This window comes from Camelina sativa, chromosome 20, assembly GCF_030686135.1.
Source record: "Camelina sativa cultivar CO46 ecotype springtype chromosome 20, ASM3068613v1".
Lineage (NCBI taxonomy): Eukaryota > Viridiplantae > Streptophyta > Magnoliopsida > Brassicales > Brassicaceae > Camelina > Camelina sativa.
The window spans coordinates 28,904,239-28,922,770 of record NC_141899.1 but is presented as its reverse complement, the minus strand read 5'-3'; the positions used below and the strand labels follow the sequence as shown (position 1 = coordinate 28,922,770).

The 18,532-nt window shown below is 42.6% G+C and overlaps 1 protein-coding gene and 1 pseudogene across 1 annotated transcript; both read left to right on the top strand.

The window, feature by feature from the left end:
• The first annotated feature begins 321 nt into the window (after positions 1-321).
• On the top strand, positions 322-16,717 carry LOC104772760 (uncharacterized). Its single transcript, XM_087504192.1, has 2 exons — positions 322-492; positions 13,607-16,717. The coding sequence occupies exon 2, from the start codon at positions 14,401-14,403 to the stop codon at positions 15,403-15,405; it is 1,005 nt and encodes a 334-aa protein (XP_087360318.1). The 5' UTR covers positions 322-492; positions 13,607-14,400; the 3' UTR covers positions 15,406-16,717.
• Positions 2,243-4,675, top strand: LOC147919527 (uncharacterized; annotated as a pseudogene).
• Positions 16,718-18,532: the final 1,815 nt, after the last annotated feature.

The window sequence follows — 18,532 nt, the reverse complement described above, 5'->3', positions numbered from 1 at the left end:
TCCCACTCGATTTTTGTTTCTTGAAAAAGTGAAGGATTATTTTAATCACTCAAGAGTGTGAGTGGAGAAGAATATTCCTAGATGCCATCGAAAATGTGTGAGTGGAGAAGCATATTCCTAGATGCCATCAAAAATGTGTGAGTGGAGGAGAATATACTTTGATACCATGCAACTTGGATGAATGTCAGCTTGACACATCGCCCCCTGAGGTGTCATCACCACACGCCTAAGAAGGAGAAGGCGTCACCTCACCTCTTTTGCATGTCTCCACTACTTCACTTAAGACTCTATAAACAGCCTCATTCTTTCTCATTTGGAGAAGAGAAAAAAAGAGGAGTGCCAAGGGCTGGCGAGAGTGAGAGAGAAGAGAAGAGAGCGAAGCTCTGGAGAATTGTTGTGAGGAATTTTCACCGATCAGCGGTTGCATCTGCAAAGTGGAGGTCGAAGCTAGCAAAAGATTCAGCGGATTTCTCTTGGGTTCTTCGAAAATTTGTGAGTCCAAGGAGCATAGATCTGAACTAGATTTGAGTGGCGACTCAATCTAGTGTCACTTTGCATGTGCATATAGTTGTATTTCTGCTTGATTTTCCTGGGTGAATTTCTTGAGTTTTGCATGCACCTTGAGTGGTTGCATAGATCTGAACTAGATTTGAGTGGCGACTGAATCTAGTGTCAGTTTGCATGTGCATATAGTTGCATTTATGCTTGATTTTCTTGGGTGAATTTCTTGTGTCTTGCATGCACTTTGAGTTGGTTGCTCAGTGTAGGTTGTACTCCATGGTAGATCTTATGCATGATTGCGGATCTGCATTGAAGATCTATTGCATGTGAGGTTAAGTGGTGGTATTTTGTGTTTTATAAGTTCTTTAAGGCTTATAAACTTGAATACGCACTTTTGGTGAGGTTTTGGGGTGTTATAAGTTTTTTAAGGCTTATGAACACAAGTTCCCATAAGGATATGGAAGGTCTTAGTGTGTGGCGAGTGACAGGGGGTCCAGCGGCCATAAGCACACTAAGACAGAGATGTGTCTGACCTTCGCCCAGTTAGTTACGACATGCAATAGACAAGGGTGTGGTGTTGCATGTCGAATGCTCGGAGAGACTTGGCTAGTTACCATGGCCGGAGCTCTACACGATGGTGTAGTTTATGTGAAGTCCGATTGCATGCCTAGGGAGGATGCAATGCGGCGAAAATGGGTGAATGGCGAGAGGCAGAACATCTGGGCCCTAGTAAACTTGTTTAAAAATATTTTCTTTTTATTCAAGTTTGCATGTTGTAGATTGCTTGCATTTTGGTGGCTTTTTAGCTTTTGCATGCATTCTTTGCTTGATTGGTTGTTAGAGGGCGTGTTGGACGATAGGAGCCCGAAAAGTAGATTTTGTGCCTTTGTGTAAAGAAAAAGTATGTTATATTTTATAAGGAAAATCTGTATAATCTTTTTGGCAATAGGTCTGGCCATAAACGCTATAATTATTTGGTTAAGACTTGTGAAATATTTTATTTAATAAAGAATCGGTTTTATATTCGAATACGAGTAACGGCTCATAGATCCTTGTCCGGGACTGTGCAACACTTGGGCATTGCAAAGGTATAAAAGCCTAAGTGGTGTCTAAAGTGGTGGAAACCTCACTCATGGGTCGGTCAAGGCCTAAAAAAGGGTTTTAGCTACCTTGGTCGGAACGTTGGTGGTCATTTCCAAGTGGCGTCTCAAGGCCGTTTTGGGTATTCCGCCTTAGGACGGTTCGGGGGCGTTACAACGGTAGTATCAGAGCGCAAATATGATGCTTCCTTACTCGTATATATTTTTAATTTTATTTCCTTGAGTCAAGAGTCGCATAAGGGCACTTAGGAATTTCGGTTCGTTCAACACTTTAGGTAGATGGGATTAAGTACCTTGCTATCGATGGCTGCAGATGTCTGGTCGAGGTTCGGGAGGAACTGGATCGAGAGACTCTTCGCCAGAGCAAGAAAGGATGGGGACAGCCTTTCGGTCAGGAGGAGAGTTGGGGTCAACCGTTTGGGGCTGAGGAATTGGGTCCATATTTTGGTGATGAGTCAGATTATGATGTACATGTTCATCGCACACCTAATGCCAGTGACATGTTTGGTTGGGATAGTCCCGGGGATACGTCGACGTATTCTCCGTAGGGATCAGTGCGGTATGAGACACCGGAGTATGCGTATCCATGAACTCGGCAATACACACCTGTTGAGCTGTTCCCTGCATATCCAAATGCAACAATGCCGAGAGAAGGGCGAGTGAACCCAGAAGGAGATGCTGGAGGACAGACATCTGAGACACAGCAAACTCTTGCGATGATCCAAACCTTGCTAACGCACATGATACAACAGCAACAGCAACGACCACAAAGTCGAGGAGATCCACTAACAGAGAAGCCAATGGGTCAATTTGTGAGGTTAGTAAAAATGATGAACGACCTGGGTATTCAGAATTTCAAGGGGGAGGCGAACACGGTGCAGGCGGACAGATGGTTACAGAACCTAGAGATGCATTTTGATACGTCTGAATGCCCAACTGAATACCGAAGGTGAATTGTAGTCAACCTTTTTGGAGGAAGATGCATGAGCCTGGTGGGAGACGGTGGCTTCTCGCTACCTTTATGTGTCGGTGACTTGGGAGATATTCAAGAAAGAGTTCGAGCTTAAGTATTTCCCTCCTGAATCATGTGATCGATTGGAGGAACAGTTTATAAGCTTAGAGCAAGGTGATAAGAGTGTTAGGGCATATGGCCAAATCTTTGCAAGACTTCGGAAACACTTGTACAATGGAAATGATGATGAAGCTTCAATGGTTCGAAGGTTCCTAAAGGGACTTTGACCCGAGATCTCAAGCCGGCTTCGAGCCGTTACTTATGCGAGTGTCTCTGAGCTCGAGGAGAGAGCTGTTAATGTGGAAGAAGGGATTGAGTTAGAGAGACTCAAGATGCTTCGAGAGAAGAGCAAGGATGGTGGACCACCAGGGAAGGTGGCAAATTTTCGGAAGAATAACCAAGAGATCAACCGAAATAAGAATAGTAACCTCGGCAAGGGCGGTATGATTGTGAATCAAGGTGGACGCACATCGATAAACATGGATCTGAGGGATGTTACATGTGCGGAGAGGTCAGACATTTTGCCGGATCTTGTCCAACAGTTGTGGAAACCAAGTCCCCCAAACTTGCGTTAGTCACATGTTTCTTTTGCGGATAAACTGGCCATTACGCGACCTCATGTCCTCTGAAGCCAGTGAAACCAAACGCCCAACTTCCCGACCGAGCTGCGTCAGTGACGGCAGTTAAGGAACCCCCATCGAAGAAGCAAGCAACCCCTACTAATGTGTATGCCTTAGGAATAGAACCAGCCAAACCCTCTGGACCCCAGAAAGGTCCCATAACAGGTTAGTTTGGATTCTAACTCCTTTTGTGTTATTGTGTGATTGTTTGTTTGGGTGTTGCATTTTTGGTTTGCATGCATATTTATTTATTCATGCGTTAGGAACATTACTGGTGGGTGGTAACCCCACGCATGTATTGTTCGATTTGGGAGCAACCAACAGTTTCGTAAGTCCCGAAGTGGTCGGGCAGTTTGAGAATGGGTTTAAGAAGGAAGTGAACGTGATTTTTCACACAGCCGGGAATCAGTCGCCACCAAGGACCCGGAGGATGCTGAGAGCAGTATCAGTGATTGTTCAGGATGTGAATATTCCTGCAAATTTGCTTGTGATGCCTTTAGGAAGTCATACTGGGTATGGACTGGCTGTCAGGATACGAGGCTAATCTTGACTGTAGTAAAAGCAGAGTGATTTTGGAAAGGAGAGGGAGGACACCTCTGGTTTTCCATGGGATCAACCCTAGTAAAGGAGCTTATTTTGCATCAGCGATGAGAGTGGGGAACTCTATTGAAGAAGAGAGGGTGTATCTAGTCACTCTAACTGTTGTTGGAGGGGACGATGGTGAAGACCTGAAAGTTGAAGATATCGCTATAGTCAGGGACTATGAGGATGTGTTCAGGTCATTGGAAGGATTACCTCCGCTGAGAAGTCATCCTTTTACCATTAATTTGGAACCGGGAGCTACCCCAATTGCTAAGGCACCATATCGAATGGCTCCAGCTGAGTTAGTGGAACTCAAGGCGCAATTGGAGGATTTACTTGAGAAGGGATTTATTCGATCAAGTTTATCGCCATGGGGAGCCCGAGTGTTGTTTGTCAAAAAGAAGGATGGTAGTATGCGGTTGTGCATAGACTACCGTGGGATTAAAAATATCACTATCAAGGACAAGTACCCACTACCGCGGATAGATGAGTTGTTGGATTAACTCAGGGGAGTGAGTTGGTTTTCAAAGATTGATCTAGTCTCAGGCTATCATCAGATTTCAATCTCCAAACCAGACGTGACGAAGACTGCCTTTAGGACAAGGTACGGTCAGTATGAGTTTGTAGTGATGCCATTTGGACTCACTAATGCACTGGCGGCATTCATGCGCCTAATGAATGAGGTGTTTCACGACTACTTGGATAAGTTCGTGATAATATTCATTGATGACATTCTCATCTACTCTCGGAGTGCTGAGGAGCATCAAGAGCAAAAGTTGTTTGCAAAGTTTAGTAAGTGCAAGTTTTGGCAAAGAGAAATTGGTTTTCTTGGCAATCGAGTTTCAGAGAGAGGAGTATAACCAGATCCTGAAAAGATTGCTGCGATTCAACAATGGCTGAAGCCTACAACCGTGATGGAAGTGCGGAGTTTCTTAGGACTTACTGGTTATTACTGGAAGTTCGTGAATGGATTTTCTTCGATAGCAAAACTCTTGACACGACTTACATGGAGGTGCAAGAAGCATTCGAAAAGTTGAAGGAGGCTTTGACGATAGCCCCACTGTTAGCTCTACCAGAGTCTAACCAACCGTATTCAGTTTATACAGACGCCTCGAGAGTTGGTGTGGGAGGAGTGTTAATGCAAGGAGACAAAGTGATTGCATATGCGTCAAGAAAACTCCGGAACATGAAGAGAATTATCCTACGCACGATTTGGAAATGGCTGTTGTGGTGTTTGTGTTGAGAATATGGAGGTCCTACCTATATGGGGAGATAGTCCAGGTATTTACTGATCATCAAAGTCTTAAATATTTGTTCACAAAGCCAGATCTCAATTTGAGACAAAGGAGATGGATGGAGTTTATTTCCGACTATGATATGAAGATTCAGTATCATCCGGGAAAGGCTAATGTAGTAGCAGATGCCTTGAGCCGTCGAAGAGTCGACATAGATATGGAAAAAGACATGGAAGCATTGTCTGAAGAATTTAAGAAAGTAAGACTACTCTCCTTGGAGGGAGAGTATAGTGAACCTTAGGACTGCAAGCCATGACGCAGGCTAGTCTTTTACGATGAATCCGTGAGGAGCAACCAATGGATGAGAATCTTAATAAGATTGTTGAAGAGTTGAGGAGTTTGGATGGGCCAAACGCAAGTGGCTACCATTTGGCAGATGATGGTACGCTACTACTCAATGGGAGAATCATAGTTCCAAACCAGAGTTGACTGCGACAGGAAATCTTAAGAGCAGCACACACTTCTGCCTTAAGTATTCATCCGGGAAGCACCAAGATGTACCGAGATGTTCGAAGGTACTATCAGTGGCCTGTGATGAAACGAGAGATAGCAACATGGGTTAGCCAGTGTGACTCATGCCAAAGAGTAAAAGTGGAGCACCAGGTACCGGGTGGATTGCTACGCAATTTACCTATACCTTCGTGGAAATGGGAGTCGATCTTGATGGATTTCATCACGGGATTACCCACAAGGCCGGGAAGGGCCAATGATGCAGTTTGGGTGGTGGTGGATCGTTTAACCAAAGTCGCTCACTTGGTTGCAGTCAAGAGTACTGATCAAGCCGCAGACTTGGCGGAGAAGTACATCCATAAAATTTTGAGACTTCATGGTGTACCAGCCAATATAGTATCGGATCACGACCCAAAGTTCATATTATTCTGGCAAGATTTTCAGCGAGCATTCGGAACGGATGTTCACATGAGTACCTCTATACATCTAGCAACGGATGGGCAGACAGAGAGGACAATTCGGAATATAGAAGATTTGATTTGACTATGTGCACTCAATTGGTCTGCTGATTGGAAAGGTAACTTACCTCTGATTGAATTCTCCTATAACAATAATTATCACTCGAGTATCGGCATGCCTCTGTTCGAAGCTATGTACGGGAGACCATGCAGAACCCCTCTTTGTTGGACAGAGATGGGAGAGAGGTCGAGTTTTGATCATGAGATGATCGATGAGACGATGGAGAAGATCCGATCAGAAGAGGCGTGAGGTGGAGTTTGATGTTGGAGACTGGGTGTACCTGAAGGTCACAGCCCAGAAAGGAAAGAGTAGATTTGGAAAGGTTGGAAAGATGGCGGTAAGATTCATACATCATTACCAGTTGAGCAGAGAGTTGGAGAAGTGGCTTATCGCTTAGCCATGCCGGAAGAAATGCGGTTGCATAAGGTCTTCCATGTGTCTCAACTCCGAAACCATGTTCTAGATCCTAATACGATCGTGGAAGAGCAAACAAACCTAACATACCCGGAGGGACCAATGAGTATTGGTGAACGGCGGACTCAGAAATGGAAGAGGAGAGAAATTCCGCAGATTTAAGTGTTTTCGGGGAAAAAGAACCGAAGGGTTGCAACTTGAGAGGACGAAGGAAAATTCCGAGCCAAGTATCCTCAATTCTTCACCGAGGAAGAAGATGAGACAGGGCCATCAGAACCTTATAGAATTCGGGACGAATTCTAATAAGGGGGGAGAATGTAGTGACCCTCACTATAGAATAAAATTTTCCTGAAGAATTGACCTGGAAAGGTATCAAAAGGGAAGAAGTCCCGGGAGATGAGAAGAAACCCGCTAAAATAATATTTTACTAAGCGGAGTTAGTGGAGTGGAAGAAAATAATTAAATAATCATAGTGGAGGAGGCACTAGGAAATTATTTAATTAGTGGAGAGTTAGTGGAGAGGAATATTCCCTCCCACTCGATTTTTGTTTCTTGAAGAAGTGAAGGATTATTTTAATCACTCAAGAGTGTAAGTGGAGAAAAATATTCCTAGATGCCATCGAAAATTTGTGAGTGGAGAAGCATATTCCTAGATGCCATCAAAAATGTTTGAGTGGAGGAGAATATACTTTGATGCCATGCAACTTAGATGAATGTTAGCTTGACACATCGCCCCCTGATGTGTCATTACCACACGCCTAAGAAGGGGAAGACAACACCTCACCTCTTTTGCATGTCTCCACTATTTCACTCAAGACTCTACAAATAGCCTCATTATTTCTCATTTGGAGAAGAGAAAAAAAAGAGGAGTGCCAAGGGCTGGCGAGAGTGAGAGAGAAGAGAAGAGAGCGAAGCTCTCGAGAATTGTTGTGAGGAATTTTTGCCGACCAGTGGTTGCATATGCGAAGTGGAGGTCGAAGCTAGCAAGAGATTCAGCGGATTTCTCTTGGGTTCTTCGAAAATCAGTGAGTTCAAGGAGCATAGATCTGAACTAGATTTAAGTGGCGACTCAATCTAGTCAGTTTGCATGTGCATATATTTGCATTCCTGCTTGATTTTCTTGGGTGAATTTCTTGAGTTTTGCATGCACCTTGAGTGGTTGCATAGATTTGAACTAGATTTGAGTGGCGACTCAATCTAGTGTCAGTTTGCATGTCCATATAGTTGCAATTCTGCTTGATTTTCTTGGGTGAATTTCTTGAGTCTTGCATGCACTTTGAGTTGGTTACTCAGTGTGGGTTTTACTCCATGGTAGATCTTATGCATGATTGTAGATCTGCATTGAAGATCTATTGCATGTGAGGTTAAATGGTGGTATTTAGTGTTTTATAAGTTCATTAAGGCTTATAAACTTGAATACGCACTTTTGGTGAGGTTTTGGGGTGTTATAAGTTCTTTAAGGCTTATGAACACAAGTTCTCATAAGGATATGGAAGGTCTTAGTGTGTGGCGAGTGACAGGGGGTCCAGCGGCCATAAGCACACTAAGACAGAGATGTGTCTGACCTTTGCCCAGTTGGTTATGACATGCAACAGACAAGGGTGTGGTGTTGCATGTCGAATGCTCGGAGAGACTTGGCTAGCTACCATGGCCGGAGCTCTACACAACGGTGTAGTTTATGTGAAGTCCAATTGCATACCTAGGGAGGATGTAATGCGACGAAAATGGGTGAATGGCGAGAGGCAGAACATCTGGGCCCTAGTAAACTTGTTTAAAAATATTTTCTTTTTATTCAAGTTTGCATGTTGTAGATTGCTTGCATTTTGGTGGCTTTTTAGCTTTTGCATGCATTCTTTGCATGATTGGTTGTTGTGTGTGATTGCTTGTTGTGTGTTGCATGATTGATTCCTTATGATTTGAGGTTGGGGTGGGAATCTAATCTTCTGAAGGGACCCCTGAAACTCACTAAATAATCTTAGATTACTTGTGATAGTGTTTGTCCTGCAGGCAACCAATATAGGGTGTTAGAGGGCTTGTTGGACGATAGGAGCCCGAAAAGTAGATTTTGTGCCTTTGTGTAAAGAAAAAGTATTGGCCTGGCCATAAACGCTATAATTATTTTGTTAAGACTTGTGAAATATTTTATTTAATAAAGAATCGGTTTTATATTCGTATACGAGTAACGGCTCATAGATCCTTGTCCGGGACTGTACAACACTTGGGCATTGCAAAGGTATAAAAGCCTAAGTGGTGTCTAAAGTGGTGGAAACCTCACTCATGGGTTGGTCAAGGCCTAAAAAAGGGTTTTAGATACCTTGGTCGGAACGTTGGTGGTCATTTCCAAGTGGCGTCTCAAGGCCGTTTTGGGTATTCCGCCTTAGGACGGTTCGGGGGCGTTACAACGGTGGTATCAGAGCACGAATATGATGCTTCCTTACTCGTATATTTTTTATTTTTATTTCTTTGAGTCAAGAGTCGCATAAGGGCACTTAGGAATTTCGGTTCGTTCAACACTTTAGCTAGATTGATTAAGTACCTTGCTATCGATGGCTGCAGATGTTTGGTCGAAGTTCGGGAGGAACTGGATCGAGAGACTCTTCGCCAGAGCAAGAGGAAGGATGGAGACAGCCTTTCGGTCAGGAGGAGAGTTGGGGTCAACCGTTTAAGGCTGAGGAATGGGGTCCGTATTTTGGTGATGAGTCAGATTATGATGTACATGTTCATCGCACACCTAATGCGAGTGACATGTTTGGTTGGGATAGTCCCGGGGATACATCGAGGTATTCTCCGTGGGGATTAGTGCGCTATGAGACACCAGAGTATGCGTATCCATGAATTCGGCAATACACACCTGTTGAGCTATTCCCTGCATATCCAAATGCAGCAATGCCGAGAGAAGGGCGAGTGAACCAAGAAGGAGATGCTGGAGGACAGACGTCTGAGACACAGCAAACTCTTGCAATGATCCAAACCTTGCTAACGCACATGATACAACAGCAACAGCAACGACCACAAAGTCGAGGAGATCCACTAACAGAGAAGCCAATGGGTCAATTTGTGAGGTTAGTAAAAATGATGAACGACCTGCGTGTTCGGAATTTCATGGGGGAGGCGAACACGGTGCAGACGGACAGATGGTTACGGAACCTGGAGATGCATTTTGATACGTCTGAATGCCCAACTGAATACCGAAGGTGAATTGCAGTCAACCCTTTTGGAGGAATATGCAGGAGCCTGGTGGGAGACGGTGGATTCTTGCTACCGTTATGTGTCGGTGTCTTGGGAGACATTCAAGAAGGAGTTCGAGCACAAGTATTTCCCTCCTGAATCACGTGATCGATTGGAGGAACAGTTTATAAGCTTAGAGCAAGGTGATAAGAGTGTGAGGGCATATGGCCAAATCTTTGCAAGACTTTGGAAACACTTGTACAATGGAAATGATGATGAAGCTTCGATGGTTCGAAGGTTCCTAAAGGGACTTCGACCCGAGATCTCAAGCCGGCTTTGAGCCGTTACTTATGCGAGTGTCTCTGAGCTCGAGGAGAGAGCTGTTAATGTGGAAGAAGGGATTGAGTTAGAGAGACTCAAGATGCTTCGAGAGAAGAGCAAGGATGGTGGACCACCAGGGAAGGTGGCAAATTTTCGGAAGAATAACCAAGAGATCAACCGAAATAAGAATAGTAACCACGGCAAGGGCGGTATGATTGTGAATCAAGGTGGACGCACATTGGTAAACATGGATCCGAGGGATGTTCCATGTGCGGAGAGTTCAGACATTTTGCCCGATCTTGTCCAACAGTTGTGGAAACCAAGTCCCTCAAACTTGCGTTAGTCACATGTTTCTTTTGCGGATAAACTGGCCATTACGCGACCTCATGTCCTCTGAAGCCAGTTAAACCAAATGCCCAACTTCCCGACCGAGCTGTGTCAGTGACGGCAGTTAAGGAACCCCCATCGAAGAAGCAAGCAACCCCTACTAATGTGTATGCCTTAGGAATAGAACCAGCCAAACTCTCTGGACCCCAGAAAAGTCCCATAACAGGTTAGTTTGGATTCTAACTCCTTTGTGTGTTATTGTGTGATTGTGTGTTTGGGTGTTGCATTTTTGGTTTGCATGCATAGTTATTTATTCATGCGTTAGGAACATTACTGGTGGGTGGTAACCCCACGCATGTATTGTCCGATTCGGGAGCAACCAACAGTTTCGTACGTCCCGAAGTGGTCGGGCAGTTTGAGAATGGGTTTGAGAATGAAGTGAACGTGATTTTTCACACAGCCGGGAATCAGTCGCCACCGAGGACACGGAGGATGCTGAGAGAAGTATCAGTGATTGTTCAGGATGTGAATCTTCCTGCAAATTTGCTTGTGATGCCTTTAGGAAGGTTTGAAGTCATACTGGGTATGGACTGGCTGTCAGGATACGAGCCTAATCTTGACTGTAGTAAAAGCAGAGTGATTTTGGAAAGGAGAGGGAGGACACCTCTAGTTTTCCTTGGGATCAGCCCTTGTAAAGGAGCTTATTTCGCATCAGCGATGAGAGTGGGGAACTCTATTGAAGAAGAGAGTGTGTATCTAGTCACTCTAACTGTTGTTGGAGGGGACGATGGTGAAGACCTGAAAGTTGAAGATATCGCTATAGTCAGGGACTATGAGGATGTGTTCAGGTCATTGGAAGGATTACCTCCGCTGAGAAGTCATCCTTTTACAATTAATTTGGAACCGGGAGCTACCCCAATTGCTAAGGCACCATATCGAATGGCTCCAGCTGAGTTAGCGGAATTCAAGGTGCAATTGGAGGATTTACTTGAGAAGGGATTTATTCGATCAAGTTTATCGCCATGGGGAGCCCCAGTGTTGTTTGTCAAAAAGAAGGATGGTAGTATGCGGTTGTGCATAGTCTACCGTGGGATTAACAATGTCACTATCAAGGACAAGTACCCTCTACCACGGATAGATGAGTTGTTGGATTAACTCAGGGGAGTGAGTTGGTTTTCAAAGATTGATCTAGTCTCAGGCTATCATCAGATTTCAGTCTCCAAACCAGACGTGATGAAGACTGCCTTTAGGACAAGGTACGGTCAATATGAGTTTGTAGTGATGCCATTTGGACTCACTAATGCACCGGCGGCATTCATGCGCCTAAAGAATGAGGTGTTTCACGACTACTTGGATAAGTTCGTGATAATATTCATTGATGACATTTTCATCTACTCTCGAAGTGCTGAGGAGCATCAAGAGAACTTGAAGAAGGTCTTGGAGAGACTAAGAGAGCAAAAGTTGTTTGCAAAGTTTAGTAAGTGCAAGTTTGGTAAAGAGAAATTGGTTTTCTTGGCCATCGAGTTTCGGAGAAAGGAGTATCAGCAGATCCTGAAAAGATTGATGTGATTCAAGAATGGCCGAAGCCTACATCCGTGATGGAAGTGCGGTGTTTCTTAGGACTTACTGGTTATTACCGGAAGTTCGTGAAGGGATTTTCTTTGACCGTGTGCTGAGGAGGACTCGACCGAGTGGAGGATGCACGAGAGAAGCCAGCTCGACCTGCCACTCGACCGAGCGCAGGTCGAGTTGACCGAGCCGTTGACTATTTTGTCTTTTAGTATTTTTAGGGCTTCCACTCCCTCTCCTATATAAAGCCTTGTACCTGCAGCCACAAAAGGGTCCAGCTTTTTAGATATTCTCTAAACCTAGTTTTTACCCTTTTGGGAATTATTCCTTTTGCACTTTTATTTTTCTTAGATCTTGTACTTGTTTTTAAGGAGAAAAGACTAAATTCTTCAATATTGTTGGTTTCATAACTTTCTTAATATTGAGAATTCGAGTTTGATTCTTTCTCCAATATTGTAGATCTTTGTTTCATCTTTCTAATGATGCAAGTTTTGTATTTTTCTGGGTTTTTAACTTTGTTCATCATGTGTTCTTGTGAGTAGTTCTCAAGGATCTTGAGGATGGGTTAGGCTGGATTGACCTTGTGGTTTGTTTGATTTGGTCAAGCTTGATTGTTGTAGATCTCTTCTAGGCTAGATGTTCTTAATGCTGATCCTATATCTGAGAAGGTAGGGTTTGATTTCAAGCATCTTAGCATCACACCAATGTTTAAGAAGCATAGATAAGGCTAGATCTAGAGCTTACCATTAGGCTTGCTAAGAGATTAAAGGTCTTGTTTGGTTTGAGATGTATTGCTTAATGCCTGCTTGTGTAGATTCTTTACTTTGTGAGAACAAGTCTAGAGATGCATAGGTTTGATTGTTTCTTGCCATGAGAGTGGATGAAACTTGTCTTAGAATAATATGTCTAGAGATTAGCTCAAGTTGTTTGAGGTTTGTTGACCAAGTTAGATAACCACAATGATTAGTTCAGCCCATGAATCCCTCCTCAGGGCCTTATTTGTTTATTGATTTTTAAGTCTTAATCATGTTGCTTGCTTGTTGTTTGATTCGTTTTTGCATTGCTCTGTTTTTATTGTGTTGCTCTGTTTTTGCGTTTAGTCCAGCTCGACCCTGCGCTCGATCTACACTCGATCGAGTGCTTGCTCGAGTTCTTCCCCAGAACTTTGGTTTATGATTTGTAGTTGTCCTGTCTTATCTCTAGTCTCATTCTATTTGCATTTCTGTTGCATTTACTTATTGTCCTGTTCATTATTGTCTTGCATTGGTTCATTATTGTAGTTTCTATTTCTGTTCTAGCTTCATATTAGTCATAGTCATTCTGTTCCATTTACATTTAGCATCTAGTTCTTATAGTTTTACTTTCTGCATTTTACATTTTCATCATAGGATTGTTAGTGACAAACATCCTTTACATTTGGCTTGACTTAGTCTCATATGCATGTCTTAATTGTTCACAAACACTCATTTAGGATTGACACCTCTTATACTGCAACTGCATAAGGGGAATTGAAACACCTTACCATCCATTCATTCATATCTCAACATTGCATACATTCATCATCATTCACCACAAACATAAAAAGTTTGTTTCAATTTGGCGCCGTTGCCCATTTAAGTGTGTTTTTGTGACAATTAGGTTTAATAGAAGTCTAAGATTAAGTTCGTTTATCCACTTGTTCACTACTGATCTTGTTTCTTCTACTGCTTGTCTGTGATTGAGTTTCAGGTACCAGCTTGACCATCAACTCGACCACCACTCGACCGAGTGCTTGATCGAGCACTTGATCGAGCTAGAAGCCGGATTCAAATAGACTTCTCATCTCAGTCGACTCGACCTTCAACTCGAGCCTGTACTCGACCGAGTCTCTGTTCGAGTCAGTAATCATGTTTCAAAGCAGTATGTTCCATTATGTACCCATGCAACACCAACCAGGGTTCCAGGCTCAATGGTGTCACCCTCCAATGTTTCAGACCTCACAAGCCCAAGAACCTGACTTAAGAGCTATGATGCAACAGTTTTTTCTTGGGCAAGCAACTGGGCAGATTGAGATAGCAAAGCAGTTTGATGAGCTGAACCAAACATTGAATTCCTATTCTATTGAACTAAACTCTAAGGTCAAGTACATGGAGAGCTCCATTGCTTATCTTTCAGCTCCTAAGCCACACCAACTTCCTGAAGAAGCTATTCAAAACCCAAGGGAGTTTACAGCTAAAGCTATTAATCTCTATGAAGAAGAAGTCACTGAGGACAGTGAAATTCAAGCTGGGGAGGATTGATTATTTCTTGAAGCTCAGAGTGAAGATTGTGCAAAGCATACTGAATCCGATATTGCACTCGACCAGGTGCTCGAGCCAACACTCGACCGAGTGCCTGATCGAGTGGTCGATCGAGCTGAAGATTCTGAAGCTGTCAAACCTATTAAGTACATTCCTCCTGCTTACAAACCGCCTCTACCATTCCCAGGACGTTTCAAGGCACAGAAGCTGAAGGAACTAAGGGAAATCATTGAGAAAAGAGAAATGATGGCTTCTCAACAAGAGGAAGTGATGGCTTTGAAGGAAAAGACTGTCATTGAAAGCAAGGAAGTGATGGCCATTCAACAAGAGGTTGTCATTGAGGAGAAGGAGGAAGATAGAGGACCTCCTTTGGAAAAATATGCTCACCATCTTGCACTCAAGGACATGCTTCTTGAATTATCCAAGCAGAAGGCTCAAGACCAAGACATGAAAGATTTGAAAGAGATTGGGAAAGCTGTTATCCCAACCAAGCTTAAGGATCCAGGCTCATTCAACCTACCTTGCTCCATCAGCTACATGCACTTCAACAAGTGCCTATGTGATTTAGGAGCTTCAATGAGTTTAATGCCATACTCAGTGGCTGAGAAGTTGGGATATGAATATTTTAAGCCTTGCAATCTCTATATTGGCCTAGCAGATGGATCCAAGAGGGATGTGCTTGGAGTGATTGAAGATTTCCCAGTAAAGATTGCGAAGGCTAGAATCCCAACTGACTTTGTGATCATGAACATGGACCAAGAGCCAGAAGATCCTCTCATCTTGGGAAGACCATTCTTAGCCACAGCTGGGGCTGTAATTTATGTTAAGATGGGAACCATCAAGCTCCATCTTGCTAAAGACTTCACTATGAAGTTTGACATCAAGAATACAACACATCAACCTACTATTGAAGGTCAGCACTTTGTGGTAGAGGAAAAAGCTAGTTGTGAAGTTTTTGAGGATGGAGAGGACCCTAGGATTAAAGGTTCAGCCCAAGCCAATACTGTCCAAGAAATAAAGGGTTCAGTTCAAGTGCTAGCTGGTTTAGTGAAGGAACTTCAAGCTCAGCTCAACAAGAGGTCTTTGAAGAAGGCAAGACCAAGACTCAAGTTTAAGAAGAAACATGGTTCAAGTGTTAAGGAAGTAGTGATCAAGAAGGAACACCAAGGTTATCAAGTAGAACCAGGGGGTTTCATCACCTCCTTGGTCACCAAACCAAGCTTGAAGAGCTATAGAAGTCAAGCTTAGTGACTCTAAACAAGCTCACTAGGGAGGAAGTCCCTAAGGTATCTTTGTATATATTGGTTAGGATTTTGGTATTTTGACTTTTGTTTTGGCGTTTTCATGGTCAGGGAAGCAAGGGAGTCTAAACAGAAGAAGAGAGGAAGACACGCAGTCCAACTCGACCACCCCACTCGAGCACGTACTCGACCGAGTCCAGGTCGATTGCCGTCGTCGAGCTGCTCCAAACTCCACCTCCAAGTGATCAACAAGACCCCAACTACACCTTTGACAGCATGCAAGAGGATGTGGACAACTTCTTCTCCAATCCTTGAGGTACCACTATCACCTTCACTTGTAAATATCATTGCATTTCATATTTTCTTTAGTTTTTTTAGTCATGAATCCTCAATCAAATTTCTTTCACACATGGGACTGTGTGATTTAAGTTTAGGGGAAGATTTGAGATAGGATTTGACATTGTGTTTTGTGATCTTATTTCAACTTTTTAGCATCAACATGTTAGTATTTGCATAAGCATCTAAGGCATAGAAAAACCCTAAAAATTTGAAAATTTTTGAAAAAAATCTTTATAAAAAAGAGTGTTCATGTAGTTTGCATTGCATATTAGGATCTTGTTTAGCATTTTTCATGTAGGATTGTATAATATTTGCATTAGGGTCTATGATGAGTTTTTCCTTGTTAGCTTGCTTATTCACTAGACTAGGATCAATGCCCAAGTTAATAGTACTTTGATGCTAGTTGAGTGGTTAGAAGCATAAGATTGAACCAAGCTTTGAATTCCTGCATTGTATTTGGTCTATATTGAAGCATGTTGTGATTTGACACCATTTCCTATTTATAAGAACCTAATATTGAATCTCAATTATCAATGTGTGCATTGCTTTAAACTCATGGATACCATATACATATTTGGATCATCTTTCTCCTTTTTACCACTCTTGTTGATCCAAGTAGCTGATTAAACCATTGAAATCAGTTTCTCTACCCCTTAACCAACCCTTCTTTCAAGCCATGTTTATTCTTGTGTGTGTGAGGCCTATTTTTGGGATTGAGCTTGGTAGAAAGTGTTAGGTTTGAACTGACAAGAGTAAAACCTTGTGTAGTTCTAGTTTGCATTTTTCAAACTAGATAGGACTAGGTGGTTCACTTGTTGGGTTTGGGACTTGGTTGTTTTGAAAGGAAAAGAGGAAAAAGAGAAAGAAAAAGGGTAGAGTCTTTAAGAGGAGAATGTGTTTAAGCAAAGTCTAGTGAAAGGATGGGAAGTAAAAATTGTTGAAGATGGTTCTAGTTAAAGAAAAGAAAAGAAAGAAAAGAAAAGTCTAGCAAAAAGCTTGTATGTCTTAAGAATAAGAATAAAAGAGAACCATAGCAAATAAGTAAGAATCCCCCATCCCACTAGAAAGATCATATAAGAAACCTCTCCTAAGACTTGAAAACCAAAAGAGAAAAGGGTGAAAGAGAAAAGAAGAAGTTAAAAGGTAGCACTAGGATCATTTGGGTTTAGATTGATAGGATAAACACTTTGGGTACCTTTGGGTAGACAAGGTTTTGTTCTTGTATGTGTCTAAGTGTTCTTACCTTTAGCATTCTTCTAAAGCTCAATCCATTTTATGAGAGAACCATGATATTGACAAGCCCCACTCTAAAAAGAGACCATCATTGTCTCAAAACCCTTACCTCCAAGCCAAATGAGTTTAAGCATTGCATAGAATTGATTCATGTTCTTGATTAATGAATGTTAAAGGAAATGGTTGATTTGAATGCATGTGGATATCCTAGACTCAAATCAGTAAAGGTTGTGATATGCTTGTCTAAAGTCTTTAAGTACAGCTCATTCAACTTGCATCATAGTACTAGTAACTTGGACATTGATTCTAGATGGTCTATTTGCAAGGTTTAGGAGCTGAGATCCCACTTTCAAACCTCACCTACCTTCTTATGTCTTGTTTATTTGCTTGAAGGCAAGCAAAGACTAAGTTTGGGGGTGTTGATGTTCATATATTTTACCATGTTTTCCCTTAGTATATTCACATCTTTTGCATCTTTTGCTAGCCATTTTCACCATAATTGCATAGCTTTAGGACTAATGATGCATTAGAGTTTAGTTGCATTGCATTTGCATCTTTTCATGCATAATCAGGTGATTTTGGAGCTTAAGGAGCATGGAAGCAATGCTGAGGAGAAGTGAAGCAATCATGAAGGAAAAGCAAGAGAGTTAAGGCTGAAGAACCAAGGTCCGAAGTCCAACTCGACCGCACACTCGACTAGACACTCGACCGTGTGCTGAGGAGGACTCGACCGAGTGGAGGATGCACGAGAGAAGCCAGCTCGACCTGCCACTCGACCGAGCACAGGTCGAGTTGACCGAGCCGTTGACTATTTTGTCTTTTAGTATTTTTAGGGCTTCCACTCCCTCTCCTATATAAAGCCTTGTACCTGCAGCCACCAAAAAGGTCCAGCTTTTTAGATATTCTCTAATGATGTAAGTTTCGTATTTTACTGGATTTTAGACTTTGTTCATCATGTGTTCTTGTGAGTAGTCCTCTAGGATCTTGAGGATGGGTTAGGCTGGATTGACCTTGTGGTTTGTTTGATTTGGTCAAGCTTGATTGTTGTAGATACCTTCTAGGCTAGATGTTCTTAATGCTGATCCTATATCTGAGAAGGTAGGGTTTGATTTCAAGCATCTTAGCATCACACCAATGTTTAAGAAGCATAGATAAGGCTAGATCTAGAGCTTACCATTAGGCTTGCTAAGAGATTAGAGGTCTTGTTTTGTTTGAGATCTATTGCTTAATGCCTGCTTGTGTAGATTCTTTACTTTGAGAGAACAAGTCTAGAGATGCATAGGTTTGATTGTTTCTTGCCATGAGAGTGGATGAAACTTGTCTTAGAATAATATGTGTAGAGATTAGCTCAAGTTGTTTGAGGTTTGTTGACCAAGTTAGATAACCACAATGATTAGTTCAGCCCATGAATCCCTCCTCAGGACCTTCTTTGTTTATTAATTTTTAAGTCTTAATCCTGTTGCTTGCTTGTTGTTTGATTCGTTTTTTCGTTGCTCTGTTTTTATTGTGTTGCTCTGTTTTTGCGTTTAGTCCAGCTCGACCCTGCGCTCGATCTACACTCG

What these genes read in the sequence shown, in the direction of transcription:
- LOC104772760 (XM_087504192.1), top strand. Translation starts at nt 14,401, where the DNA reads ATGATGGCTTCTCAACAAGAGGAAGTGATGGCTTTGAAGGAAAAGACT.